Source organism: Anomalospiza imberbis, chromosome 3 (genome assembly GCF_031753505.1).
Source record: "Anomalospiza imberbis isolate Cuckoo-Finch-1a 21T00152 chromosome 3, ASM3175350v1, whole genome shotgun sequence".
Classification (NCBI taxonomy): domain Eukaryota; kingdom Metazoa; phylum Chordata; class Aves; order Passeriformes; family Viduidae; genus Anomalospiza; species Anomalospiza imberbis.
In genome coordinates this window covers 21,277,506-21,291,788 of record NC_089683.1, presented here as the reverse complement: position 1 = coordinate 21,291,788, position 14,283 = coordinate 21,277,506, and the positions used below count along the sequence as shown (strand labels likewise).

Here is a 14,283-nt window from a genome sequence, read left to right as displayed (position 1 = left end):
GTAAAAATGTCATGTCCTGAGAAGGCTAATGAGATATAATACAATGAAAATGAGCTCATTTTTTAAATGGGTATTTTCCAGGACGTGAAGTGGCATAAAATGACTTCTCTGCTTCTGTTCAGAGGCAAGAAACAGACTCCCAACTGCATTGCTGTATAGTGTCAGTAGGGATAAACAGAAAAATCCCTGCAAAATCCACACAGGATCCCACCAAGGAAAAAAAAAAGTATTAAAAAAAAGTTTAATTCTACCTTGAAAGAAATTGCAGGATTTCCTTTCATGTTTTATTATACCCTTCTTTAGCAGTCAGCTGCCCCTAATATCCTCTTGCAACAGGGTACTACAGGATGCTGAAACCCCTGGTAAGTAGGATCTGGATGCAGTCATCTCACCATATCGTCATCTCTATGGTAACCTAGGCCGGCCCTAAATACTATAATCCTGCTTTACTATAGTAAAGCCAGTTAATGACTTTAATTGAATGTTCCTGCCAAATAATGGTGCTCTAATATTTATTGATATTTCAAGTCTGTCCATCTCTTTAGACTATTTGTTATATTGAAAAGTGATGCAAACACAGTGTTTGTAAAAGAAAGGAAGCTACTACAGATTTCAGCCTTTTAACATTATCAAGGTGCAGTCCTGCAAACTCCAGCTTCCAAGTTGCACCACTGTCTTCAGTGGCTCCACTGCCAGGAGCGAGTCCTGCAGAGCACAGAGGAGCTGGGGCAGGAATGGGACCAGTCCTTGGCTCTTGGCAGGTTCTCATCAGACAGTGCCATTAGCAGTGGATGGCCAGAGCATCCCACTGGCATGCACTGGATGTCCTAATTAAAGAGTGAATAAATGCTGTGTGATGGGCCCTGGGAAGAGGAGAATACAGAACAAGTACGATGGGCCGAACAGTTAAACAAGGGAGAAAACATTGCTTTGTCAATACTACTGACAATTTCATTATTATTTGTCACGAATATTCCACTTAATTTCTTTTTGGGAGACAGATGGTTAAGTCCCTGGAAAACAGAGAAGCCCTTTTTGCTTCTCAGATCATACTGAAAGATTGTTCTATTTTATCGCCATTCTATTTTTTTATTGCCCTACTTTTTTCCCTAGCTTTTTGCTCCAGTTTTCTATTATTTGGTTAAATTGCTGTGGAAAAGCTTTACAAAATATTATTATTTCTAGAGGGTTTTTTTTTCCCTGATGGGTGAAAAAAGTTGGCTATAGGATTTAATACTATCATTTTCTGTGCTAAATGTAAATTTGGGTTCAGAAGTCTGGTTTTTGTTGTTTTAAATCACCAGACATAAAAATCTTCCTACTGAAATTCAGTATAAGTTTTTTTGAAGCATCTTCCACCCTGCCAAATCCTGCACGCGTATGTTCACCCAGGGCTTGTGCGTGCTTTTCGTAGGATGGGGTAGCACGCCATGAAGAATTTATAGCGGAAAGCAATCTCCTACTGTTACACATCCCTAGACGTTAGAGAGTCATTAAGATTTTTAACAGATCAGCGGGATAAAATAAAATGAATTAAAATAAAATAAAATAAAATACGCAGGCATCAGGGTTGGCTCCTCTGCGACCTACGGAGAAGGGATATGGAGATATGCCCGGCCTCCCCGCTGCCCAGAGAAGGTGGATTAAGGGGGGCAGAGGAAAGAGAAAAGAAACACGATTAAACCTGACAGTGCTCCAGCAACCCCTCTCACACACACGCGGCTGCTGTGGCTCCACGTCGCGGTCCTTACGGCAGATATCGGCAGATACCGGCACCAGTCTTCCCCGCAGGCTCCGCGACCGCGGCCCCGCTCCCGTCCCGCTGCCTCCCGCTCACCTCTCGGCGGCAGCCGACGAGCCCCGCGCCGCTCCGGGGCAGCTCCCGCAGCGCAGCGGCCCCGGCGCCTCGCCCAGGCGGCGGGAGCGGGAAGGCGGCTGCGAGCGGCGCCGCGATGCCAGGCGAGGCAAATGGCTGAAGCGCAGGGGCCGGGCTGGCGGAGGGGCCGGGCGGGCGCGGGGCCGCGCTCGGCCCCTTTGTTCGCCTGGCAGGCGGAGGGAGGAGCGGGCACGGACCTGTTGCTGCTGGCGGCGGCTGCCGGCGAGGGGCAGCGGCCGAGCCGGGAACGCCGCGGGCTGCCCGCGCTGCCCCGCGGGGCTGAGGCGAGGCGGGGCGGGCGGCGGAGCGGCCCCACCTGCCCGCGCTGAGGAGAAACTCCCCCCGTGTGGCGCCGGGCGGGGAGCGCCGGGTCCTCCCTCACCTCCGGGCGGGGCCGGGGAGCCGTGCCGGGGATAAGCGGGGCGGCGGCGCCGCCGCTCCCCTGCGTCAGGCAGGGCCGGGGGCTTTGCCGCAGGGGCCGCAGGGGCCGCAGCGCAGCGCCCCGGCTGAAGCCCCGAGGGCCGCGGCCCCCGGCACCGCCCGCTCGCTGCGGGAGGCGGCGGGGAGGCTGCCCGGACGGAGCCTCTGCGTTATTCAGGTGCCTGCCGGCGCAGAAACAACGCCGTGGAGGCCAGGTGCAGCTGGCACCAAGGTCCCATTTTCTCCTGCGCTTCAAAGCTGAGGCTCTCATCAGGATTCCCAGAATTAGACCCGCTTTTCAGTTTCTTAGAAAACAGTTCATGTTATGTTTTTTGGACTCTGGGTCTACTCCCGACACAGGCAGTGGTACCTAACCTAATTCAAGTCCCATTGCAGGCTGCAGTCTGATTTCTGCCAAGACAGCAGACATGCCGCCTTAATCCCTGACCCATTTCTGGTGCTGGGATATATCGTATTGTCTTTGTAGCATATAGTTTTCCTATGATACTGCTGCCTCAAAACACTATTCATCTGCAGGTTTTCTCTTTTTCCCCTCTCCACAGACTCCAGGGACCTGTCAGACTGGTTCCCCTACAGTGCCCAGTGAGTGGCTCCTGGCCTTGGGAGACACTCCTTACCAGACTTGAAAAGCTACTACCATCTCCTGTCTCAAATTAACCTGACAATTAATTACTTCTATGCTGGCAGTGTGGCCATTGCAGCTGTATGTTCTTCCACCATCATGGTTGTGATGGCTAAGCATGGTTGGGTGTCTTCTCCTTCATTTTGTCCCATTGCTTCTACTTTTTGACATCAGTTGTGCTAAAAACTCTCATGTGTTGACTTAGCACTTCATAAACTAAAGTACAAAACATGCAGTGCTGGATAACTGTAACCACTTGAAACCCTTGGCTCCAGTCAAGTTGTGCTCTGACTTCGGAGCAGCTCTTAACCATCAGGCTGGTGTTCAAGCAGAGGTCGTGTCTCATCTCGACTGAGAGAGGCAGCGCTCTTCTGGGAGCTATAAAATAGATAAGCAACAATCATAAAGTGTCACCAGGGTTTTAGAAGAGACAGTAAGCACAACATGTGGCTTTAGCATAACTGTAAATGTGTCACTGTCCCCTGATTTGGTTCCATTACAAGGTTAGAATGTAAGTTGTATACATAGTTTTATTCTTGGCTAGCTGGAAGAAATTTCCATGTGATACAGTAGATCCATTAAAACCTGCCAGAAATAACTCTTCTCTCTGACATCAGGAATTAATATTCCTGCTGTTTCATGCACTTTAAATACTATATAATTCAAGATGACACTAAAATTAGACAACTGATACAGCTATGGGAAATTATTTTCACTTTTAAAATCTCTGTTGTTCTATTTCTATGTGGAGTATTGTCTCTCCTTAAGGTGCCTAACTTCTGTTCCTACTGATGAGAGTTATGTGGCTGTGGCAGCAGTATAATATCTGAGATCATATCATTCTGACTCATGCTTTCTGAATACATAACGATTTTAATCACTACTGGATTTTCTTAGCTTCTCTTCAGGTTTAATTGCCACAGCATGTTCCAGTATGAGTGTACACTGAGTTATAGTTTGTGGAGACCATTTGAAAACCTGTAGTAGGTAGGAAGTAGCATATTGTGTTTTTATGGGCCCTGTGGATGGAGCCAGTAGAAGACCTTTACAAAATCCAATTCCATCGAAATCCTAGCCTGAGAAGTCAGGTAGCACTTGGCTGTTGCATACTCCATCCTCTGCCCTCACTGAACGTTGCCAGAAGCAGATCAGCTAAAATGACCTTTATGAAAGTTCAGCTTTGGGCAGCAATTCCCTAACTTTGTAACTCAGTATACTTTCTTCCCATCAAGTTTCTTTATAGTTCCCCATGCTCCTTTGTCATTAAACCCGTTAGTGAAAACAAATATAAAGGAGTTGCTTTCCTCTTAGCATACCTTTTGCAAAATACTGCTGCTCTGTGCATCATAGGCCAGGACACTTGCCATGGAGAATAAGGCTGCTCATGAATTAGCCTCACAGTTTCTCATAGAACTGGACGTGATGAAAAAACTGGACACACATTGTGGAAATCATCTCAGTTTTAGTCACTTGATTTCCCTACTTAACCTGAATTTCCGAGGCTCCATTTATAATTAATGTATAGGAATAACTATGTCTGAAGGGCAATTTTTCTCACCTATCTTTGACATCTTAGGATGAGGTGAATCACGCTTTGTTATTTCTTATTTTTCTCCATTAGCTGAAAAGTCAGACTGGTACAGCTGTAGACAATTCTTAAATGCCTGATTTACATGAGATGAATCATTGTCCCAGTGTAGAAAAGACCTTATCCTAAAGAAATCAGGTATCATACAGTTTACATGATATGTAGTCTGGTGCCTGAAATTCATTCTGTAGCCCAGCTGATGTGACAAATATTCAAGAGGACTGATAGATGATTGTAATGCTGCTATTGGCCATCAGGACTTGCTGACATCTGTTCTGCAAGGGGCAGTTAGCCTGGGGCAACAACAGTAGAGTGCTGAGTAGAGGCAGGAAGGGAAGCATTTGCTGTGCTCTGCCCCAGAAACCTCAGGTGGCCCCTGCTCAGTCACATACAGCAGACTTCCTTCTGGACATGCAGCCCGTGCTCTGTGTCTCTCACGTACCAGCAGTGGTGCTCAGTAATTAAAAGGAAATACAGTTTGGAACAAAATAATTTTATGTAGTGTTTCTCTGGTTAAAAAGAAGAAAAGTCCAAATGAAGAAATAGTAATGGGAAGGTTTTTTGTCTCACACACCTCTTTAATCCTCATCAGGCAAAATGAAGTATTCCTTCTAGAAGGCATAATGCTGGAATGTCTCCAGTGCAGAAATAGGTAATAGTGCTGAATGCCTTTCTCATGACAGGGTCACCAAACAGCATCCTGATCCAGAGCACATCTGCTCAGAGCTTATCAGGGCTATGCTCTTCCAGAGCAAGGTAATATATTTATTTTTTCTCCCACTGGCTGCACCAGCAGCTGCATAGCTGCCATTCATGGCTTGTAGGCTGTCTTGCAGGATTGGGTTATCATGGTAGCTGGAGAAAATGCACAGCTCCTCAGCCAAAATTAGCCAGTAGGTCACATCAAAAATTAATCATCCCAGTCTCAGGAGGTTGATTATTGGCAGAACTTCTCATTTAAGGAGTTTAGGAATAATTTAACCTAATAATTATTTTATCCAGATAAAATATTCACTCCACATCCTATGAAACAAGAAACATTAAGCCTTCCTAGATAATAGGCTCAGGGGGTAGCTCACAGCATATGCAGGCTAGCTTCTGTAAGTAAGCAAAGTAGAATCCTGCAGGTAGTGCACCCATGGCAGCGTGGGACTGCATATGGGTCCATGCTCAATCATTTACCCAGCTAATTAGGTGGGCTTTGCAGCCTTTGCTCACTGAGTCCATCACATTGTGGGCGCATGTCCCGCACACTAGGCAGGACTGGTATGTCTGCACAGACGTGCCACCAGTGCCTTTGCACATGCAAAGCTGCTGGTAGGCCATTTTTAGGTTTCTGACTTCATTGTTATGTTGGGTTTTGGGGTTTTTTTTTGTGTGATTTGGATTGGCACAAGGATGTATTGAAAAAATAAATGTTGCAGCATCAAAATTCTGGAACAGATAATAGTTGAAACTTGCTGGAATTCCTTCTGTGAATAGATTACTGGAGTGACAGATACTTAGTGGTAGTAGCCAATGTCTGTGTTCCCTACAGTGCCCAGGCTAGAAGCCAACATGTAAAACCAAAACAAAACAAATAGAAAAGAAAACCTGACTTCTTTTGCTCATCCTGTGAACAGCTGAACTCCCACGTGAAATGCTTCTTGGTGTTGTAATACAACACACTCAAGGATTGGTTTGATGGTATTGCTGGGACAGACCAAATAATTATTGTATTTCTGCTGAGCAAAGATGCCTAAAATACATTTTTTATATTTGGAATACAAAACCTATGCATGCTGTATACATGTTACACATGATATGTTGTATACATCTGATGCAGGGCCAAGCTGATCTGCCCGTATAGTTATTTACACATCCCTGTAATACGCCCAGATAGTAGAACTGGAAGAAAAGTGCTGGTTGCACCATGAGGGTTATCAGCTTGTAGCAGATAGAGCCTTATAGTTGTAAGGAAAAATAAACTGTAAATATTTCTTCAGTGTTGGTTTGCACACTTCTGTGCACCAGAGACAAATGAATATTGGTTTTATTTTAAGAAAAAGAAAAAAAAACACATTAAAAAAAGGCCTTATTACCACAGACTTCTGCCACCCAAAAGAGTGTTCTGAATAGGTAAGGCAGTTTTTAATGAGGTTGAAAGCATCTGATAAGGGTAAAAGATGGGGAATACACAACATTTACTTAGATGAACAATTGAGAAAATGTGTACATCATTGCTAATTTGCTAAAAATAAAACCCAAAAGAATTTAGAAAAAAAAAAAAAAAAAGAAAGCCTACCCTTGCTCTTTACATTGCTGAATTTATCCAGTCATTTCTTCCCAGCCATAATCAGCCACAGATTGTTCCCATCACCTGTCTCATCTACATGTGTAGCGCAAAATACCTCTACCTGTGAGCAAAATACCTCATTATCTGTACATTTCTCCCCAAATGCCATATGGAATGTTATCATGTATTGGCATAGACTATAACCAGCTTTGCTTCCCTGAAAGGCAAGGGAAGGACTGGCACATGGCTTGCACCTGACACGGCCTCATGGTGTGTGTCTGTAACCTCTGCAGTGCTCTGCACTTCAGCAGTGCAGATGCAGCTTAAGTTAACTGATGGTGTCAGTTGTTTGTGATCAGGATTAAAAGCATCACAGACTGCTCTGAGCAACATTGCAAAAGAGTGGTTGCTCTTACAAATCTTGGGGGTAATCCTCCTTATTAAAGCATGCAGTCTGTGCTACCCAACTCTACAGAAGAAAAGAATCTCCTTAGAAAGGGAACACTGAAAAGCATTTAGTTACTGTAGTCTGGCAGGCGTGTTCCGCAACTTGAAATGCACACAGAGCAAACCAGAAAAGCCCACAGGAAACAATTTAAACAATTTGATTTGGAAGGTGCAAGCGAATGCAGTGTTTGTACCCACATTAAAGGTGATCCTGATGCTCAAGTTGAAACCCACAGAGTTTCTCTCCAATGTGGAATAAGAGAAAGGAAAAATGAAACTTCTGTAGCTTTGTAGTTAAGTTTTTTGAATTTAAAACCATTCTTGTTATCTGCGTTTGGGCATTTAAGATATCAGGTGGAAATCAGGTACTTCAGTGCTCTGCTGGAGGCTCAGCTGAGCCTTTTGATGTCAAAATACTCCTGAAATTGTATTTCCAGTAAATTCTTACAATTTTATCTCCCCCGAGGTGTGTCATTTTAATCCTAGGTGTTCTGGCTCCTCTTATAGGCTGGGACACACACTAATGATAACTGTGATTATCACTGGAGTATAACAATATGTACAACAGTAGAACTTGCAGTTCTGCTGTCAAGGCCTGTTTTGCTGGAGGAAAAAAATCCCTTTGAACACCTTTGAAGGTCATGCTGTGAAAGACTAACTGCTTTATAGTGTGGTTTATGGAGCTTGGCCAAAGCACTTGAAGCACTTTTGGTCATATATCGGCATTGTTGCATTTCAAATGGAGTTACACAGTAAGTCTTAATTTGCTAGGAAATTTTCTGATCCTTTCATCTGAAGTTGTTTCAGTGTTGCTTTGTTGACTCTTTGTTTTAGGAGGAAAAAAGTGTTTTTTTGCAATTTGGTAGCTGGGCATGTCTTTAAAGAAAATGCTATTAATCAAGTAAGCACAATTGCAAAACAGCAGCAACTAATTCTGAAAAATCTTGAGCTAGATTTCTCAAACTGAATAGCAGATAGATCTGGCAGTGTGCATGCTGCAGTTGTGAGGAAACAGGATATAGATTCTACATACAGCTATAAAGCCCCTAAATTTTAAGAAGTATAGGAAGTAGACCAGAATTTTGAGCTGTGGCATGGTGCAAGCAGCTGATGAACCATCCCAGATTAACAGTGGCACTCTTCATACCAGCTTGGTACCTGTATGGTACATGTCAAGTCTATGCTAGTAGGTATTTCTATCTCCTGACAGGTCCCAAGTTCCAGACTTTTAGGCAACCATCCCACAGAAAGAAGGTTGTATGGATACATGCAAGGCTGCATCAGTATTAAGAAACTAGAGGCAGAAAGCCTATTCTGCAAATGGCACCACACAATTTACATCAACATAGTTAATCAGTTCCTAAAATGTAGCAGGTAAGTGGCTTTGCCAGTGCTGTCTGACAGGAGAAGCCCAGGCCAGGCTCAACCCCAGCCAGTCAACCAATACCTGTGATCACAGCTCAGTGCTCCACTTGCCACCCTAGTCCTGGCCACTTTACTCACACAGACGTTTTCTACCACCACATGTACAGGACACCTGCAAGGAAGAGACTGTTTAAAGGACTAATCATGGGCTTGGAGAGCAGCAATGGCTTTAATCTGTGTGCTTTTACAGTCTCATCATATAGCTTCAAGTCAGGCTAATGCTTTTCAACTTATTTTCTTCCTAGCTGCAGATACCAATCTGCCTTCTTAACAGGACTATTATTATGTGAAGTATTATTACTATGAAGCTATGTAAAGCAATCTAAAAATACTGTTATCAGCTCCATGGTGTCACTCATTGCAATACAGACTAGTTCATGCAGAACTCTCCATTACAGCTGCACTTTTCAAGTGACTGATATTCACCTGCAAGTGCATTTTACAAAAACCAATTTGTCTACATGCAGCTAGAAAATTAAACAGGACAGAAGAGAAAGAAACAGTGAAGTTTAAGTACTGAACCACAGTTCAGGAAACCCTTTCCAATATTCAGGCCTTTCTCAAAGAGGCAGTAAGCAATTTTAGCCCTCAGATTGTCACCATAGATCATGAACTGTAAATTCCCATTGGGACAGAATCTGTCTCCAGGTGTGCACAGGTATCCTGCGCTCATATGATTTGATGTTTTTCAGAACCACGTACTAAAGAGATGTATACAGCCAGAAGCAAAAAGGCAGCTTTCCTAGCAACAAAAGAATTCTCAGTAAATCCTCTTGTTTGTTTATACTAGCACAGGTACACTCAAAAAGGCTATTGCTGAGTCTGATAAATACAAGTCTCTGTATTTAAACACAATCGTGGGATTATGTATGCATCCTTTAGGGCAGATTAATTAGAAAGAATTGCCTGTTAGCAACTGGAAATGAATTTCCTCTCTTAAAGCCTTTGCTCTGCAATACTCATTTTCAAAATTAATGCTTCTCATTTTTATGCAGCATGCATGGTGCCCAAGTGCTGATGCTTACTCCACACAGCATAGTAGAAATTCCACTGCTTAGGCACTATTAGGGTCTATCGATACAGTAATCAAACCTTATAATAAATGACTGCATAATTTTCAGAAACTGCATTTGCTGGCATTTAAATTGCAGAAATATGAAACTAAAAAAATTTCATCTTTGTCATCCTAACCACATATCCTGCTTTCTCTTGCATGAATCCATATTATTAATTAATGCATGACCCAAATTCTAACCTCTAATTAAAATGACAACTCAAGATGTTCTTCTGAAGTTATTTTTTATCATATTTTTTATTCAACATTTTTCTCAATTTATACTTTGAACATAAATACACAAGTTTTATGGCTCATGTTACAAAAGACACTACTATGTGTTAGAAAACATATATAGAATATATTGTAGTGGTTACATTTGCTCCCCATTTTTCCTATTATTTTCATAACTTCTATTAATCTAGAAAAGCAGTATCAGAAAGCAAAATCCAACCTCTGAGCAGCACAGTCTACAACAGCTATAAGGACTATTTGTCAGCTGTAAGAGAAACTTTGGTTCCTGCCTGTTTTTATAGTAACGTAATACCAGGAAGTTGCATGTCAAAAAGGAACATTGCACCTTGTGCTCAGTTAGTTACTAAAATCTAGTTTATGACAATTGCATTTTTAAAGACAGACATACAGCTTCTCTTTTGCTTTACAGCTTAGTAAGATAAATAGATAGGTATTTTCAAAATAGGGGAATTGAATGAGAGACCCTTTCTTTTCTTACAGAAGTCACTAGCAAAACTCCAACGTACTTTCAGAAGAGCAGATTTGTACTTTGTTCTATTGATTTGTTCTATATATAGAACTGAAGGAAATTACATTTCAACCGACAGGACAAATGTCTCTTTACAACTCTCAAGAATTACTGCTAGGGGATCCTGTAATGCATGGATTTCCAGTTGAGTGCGTGGTGGACTTTACTTACTGCTCCTAGTGATCAAGATCCATCAGGGAGTAGATGAGATTCTCCAGTCCTGAAGGCAGGGATGTGGAATACCATGCCCAAGGAGCATGCAAAATAAAACGTGGTCTTTTTGCTGCAGCAGAGCCAAGGGATACTAGATTATATATGCTTTATACACAGAAGAATCTCTTAACTTGCTTTTCAGCATACATACATTAAACTGTACAATGTAGTACTTCCACACAGTGGGCAAAGAGCAGCTCCCAGGGCCATAGCTATGGAAGAGTATAGAAAATGAAACTGGATTTGATCTCTCAAGCCAGGGGAGCCTAAGCAGTAGGTCAGGGAGGAGAAGAAGAAAAGTTTGTGAAAATGTTGCCAGCTGCCTGGCTTAGAGGCACTCTGCTTTTTTCCTTTTTTTTTCCCTACCAGGACTCAAGCCAACACTAAGCCTATGCCAACACTGACAATACCCAACTGAAGTTGCAAGACACATAGCAAAAGACGTGGAAGAAAAACACAAAACAGTAATGAAGATCCTAAGCCTACAATCCCATCTATAACAAGTATCCTTTGTGACTCATTGAAATCCATGCTATTATGGCTCAGTGGAGGATGTGGGCAAAGCCTCTGAAATCAGAATGCACACCTGATTCTGAAATACCTATTTTGGTGCCATTTAGCAGGCAAAGACTGCCTTCACCAGCATTCCCTCTGTCCCCCTCACTGGTGTCAGGCGTCCAGTGCTCTGTCAAACTTGCTCAGCCAGCCTACACACCGATTTTGGGGTCACCTTGATAGATGTTTGCTTTTTAAAGCAGACAAGACTGAACATTTTAGACGTACAGAGATCTGTTGCAAAATGAAGAAAATAAATTTCAGCATCATTTAAAAACCCCAACCCTACTACTATATCCAACAAAGATACTTCAGTCTCTAGTACTGTTTGCCTTGAAATGGCACATGCTGGGAAACACTGCCCTTTTGGTTGATAGTGATTTAAACTAGGCAAATTGAAAAAAAACAGTGGAATCAAGGCTTTGAATTAGAAGTAGCAAAAACCATTTCAGGGCAAATCACCCTCTTACCAGGATAATAATGGTACCAAAGTAGCCTGAAGTTTTATTTGATTCTAGTCAATGCATATATCTGACAAACATTCTGCTTCAGATGGCATTTTACTGAAATGATGGACAGTATTAGAGTTCTTAACAAAACTCAATCATTCTAATTTCTCTGTATTCCAGTCTACTGACGAGGGAAAAGAATGTTCCCTGCAACTCTATTCAACAAGTTGCCTGCATTAAACAGATTTTGACTGAGGGATGTGTCTCATCACCATTCCTGGCAATGTCTTTATGGGCTGAAGCCTTTGTCTTGAATTTCAGAGATTAGTGCAACAGGCAATTTCAGTATGAATCTTAAATTCAAAGTTTCCTTTGGAAATATATCAATTCATGAATAAAACATTGATCAGGTCCCTACTTAGAATTCATCCTTTTTACAGTACCAAAGTGACAACTTGCCTATCTAAGGGAACGAAGCTGTGCACCCCACTTTCCCAATACCCATTTAGAGGGCCGTGCTTTGCTGAAACTGAGTGAAAAGAAGTGCTTGCTACTCAGGTATGACCATATTTCTGCTGCTGCTGTTGCTGTTGCACTGTGACATTATTTGATAGATGCTTGCCTGGGGACACAGCACAACTCAGCTAATGTAGGACTTATAGTGATTACCTGTACTTCCTATAGATATTCCTATATTAGTATATATATCTTCCCAATTAATGACTTAATTAATAACTTCATTATTAATTTACTGGATGTGCATGCCTCCTTAAAAATGTTACAATCCATGTTTAGCTTTGATATTGAGTTGAAGAGGGAAGATGTTAGCAGCACTACAATGCACAGCTGTCCTGTATCTGTATTTGATATTCACCCAAAGCCATCGCATCCTTGCAACTTTCTGTATAACAAAAACAAGTTGGATACACATCACACCAAGACAATGTGCTTTTTGTACTGCAACATTTCTAATAATACTGAGCATTAGAAATTAGTATTTAAAAAAAATCTATGCTCTATGTTGAAATAAACAAGTACTGATTAATTAATTTAGCTAGTTTTGTTCCAACCAAACTCTGGTATGTGGAATGAAGTTTCAAGCTATTATAATTCTTGCCAAATTAATACTAGCTCACATTAGACTACTTAATATTTTAAAATATTTGTTAATTTGTTAAAATCTACTCTTCCATGCCAAAATCTACTCTTCTTTCCAAAATATGTCCCTTTGAAAAAAGTAGGAACAACTGATTTATGCAAGCAGAAACCAGCATGAGACATGGCATGTCTTCCTTGCCTTCTGCCTTCTCTAAGTGCTATAGAACATAATTAAGATATTTATAAATGTGAGTATAAATAAGGTAAGAGATTCTAAAATCATTTTAAAGTCCCTAACATTCCTTTTATTTTTTCCTAAGTATCAAAGACAGCACCATTAGTTAAACATTTTCCAATACTCTAACACTGCAGAATGTTCTAAGTATGTGAAGACTGTCTTGCACCCTTAACCCTGTGATCCAAGCCTACTGAAATTGCTCCCAGGTGTATAAAGCCTATCTGCTTGGGTCCTAAGCTGGCATTAGCCACAAAAGGATATCACTTTTTTTTTTAATAGCAAAAACAATCTTGAATTTAGTTCAGTTAAATATTTAAGAGTGGGATTTGCCAGACCATCACTGAAGACACTAGTTCATCTTGTCGCTGCTGCTTGGTCTTCTTGTTCACTCTTCTGTGTCCTTGGCCACCAGAAATTACTAATACTGAACTTACTTTCATTTTCTTAGATTTCTGTCTTTTACTTTTAAATGAGATATTTTGATCCTTCAGAAGCTCATAAATGTTACTGTCCTCTGGTCTGTGTTCTAGGGAACTTGATCCATGAGACAAAGTAAGGGATCCAGAAGATGATGACAAGTCACTTCTTTGTGCAATGGACCCTGCTGAATCCCCCAGCCAAACTGCAGTGTCCTGGGTGTTACTAAGGGAAGAGCCTGGTCTTTCACTGTGGAGAATGTTCTTTTGGTCATCGTCCTTAGGTTCTGAGCCAGGAGGGAGGCTGTTTCTCAATTTGTTTCTGTTCTTTTTGTTTATAGATGTAGCTGTTACAAGAAACTTGACTGGGCTATTGTGTGCATGGTATGACACCATTCCTCTTCCTGGAGCCAAAAGAAAAGACACAATTAAAGAACATTATTTCTCAGACCACAGTGTTCTACCATAATTAGTTCATGAAATTTGCTCAGAATAGCATAACTCTTAATGCCCTATTATATGCATCCAGTCTTTTGCCTTGTGTGGACACTACTTACAGAAAAAAAAGAGTACAAAAATAATGTTCTATCACAAGTGCTTTAGGACTAATAAATCAGCTGAAATATGGCATATGAACTTTAGATGATGTACTTTTGTGCTCCATTCTTACTATGGCACGAGCACAGAAATGCTGCTGACTTTTTAGCTGGCATCAACACAAACATAACACTGCGTTTTCTCCAGTAATCCCCACATATTTTGTGTACCCCAAATCAATCCTGTTCTACCTCTGTACCTCTCCAGAACAGCATAAGAACATCTG

General features: G+C 41.7%; 1 protein-coding gene across 5 annotated transcripts in view; it reads right to left on the bottom strand.

Annotated features, from left to right (window-relative positions):
* Window positions 1–13,339: 13,339 nt before the first annotated feature.
* The window catches only part of ARHGEF10 (Rho guanine nucleotide exchange factor 10), a 105,152-nt gene continuing 104,208 nt past the window's right edge, over window positions 13,340–14,283 (bottom strand). For all 5 annotated transcript variants that reach the window (XM_068183576.1, XM_068183575.1, XM_068183578.1 and 2 more), the window contains one exon: window positions 13,340–13,864. In XM_068183576.1, coding sequence (XP_068039677.1) covers window positions 13,350–13,864 — 515 coding nt within the window. In that variant the 3' untranslated portion in view covers window positions 13,340–13,349. The remainder of the gene's footprint in view (window positions 13,865–14,283) is intronic.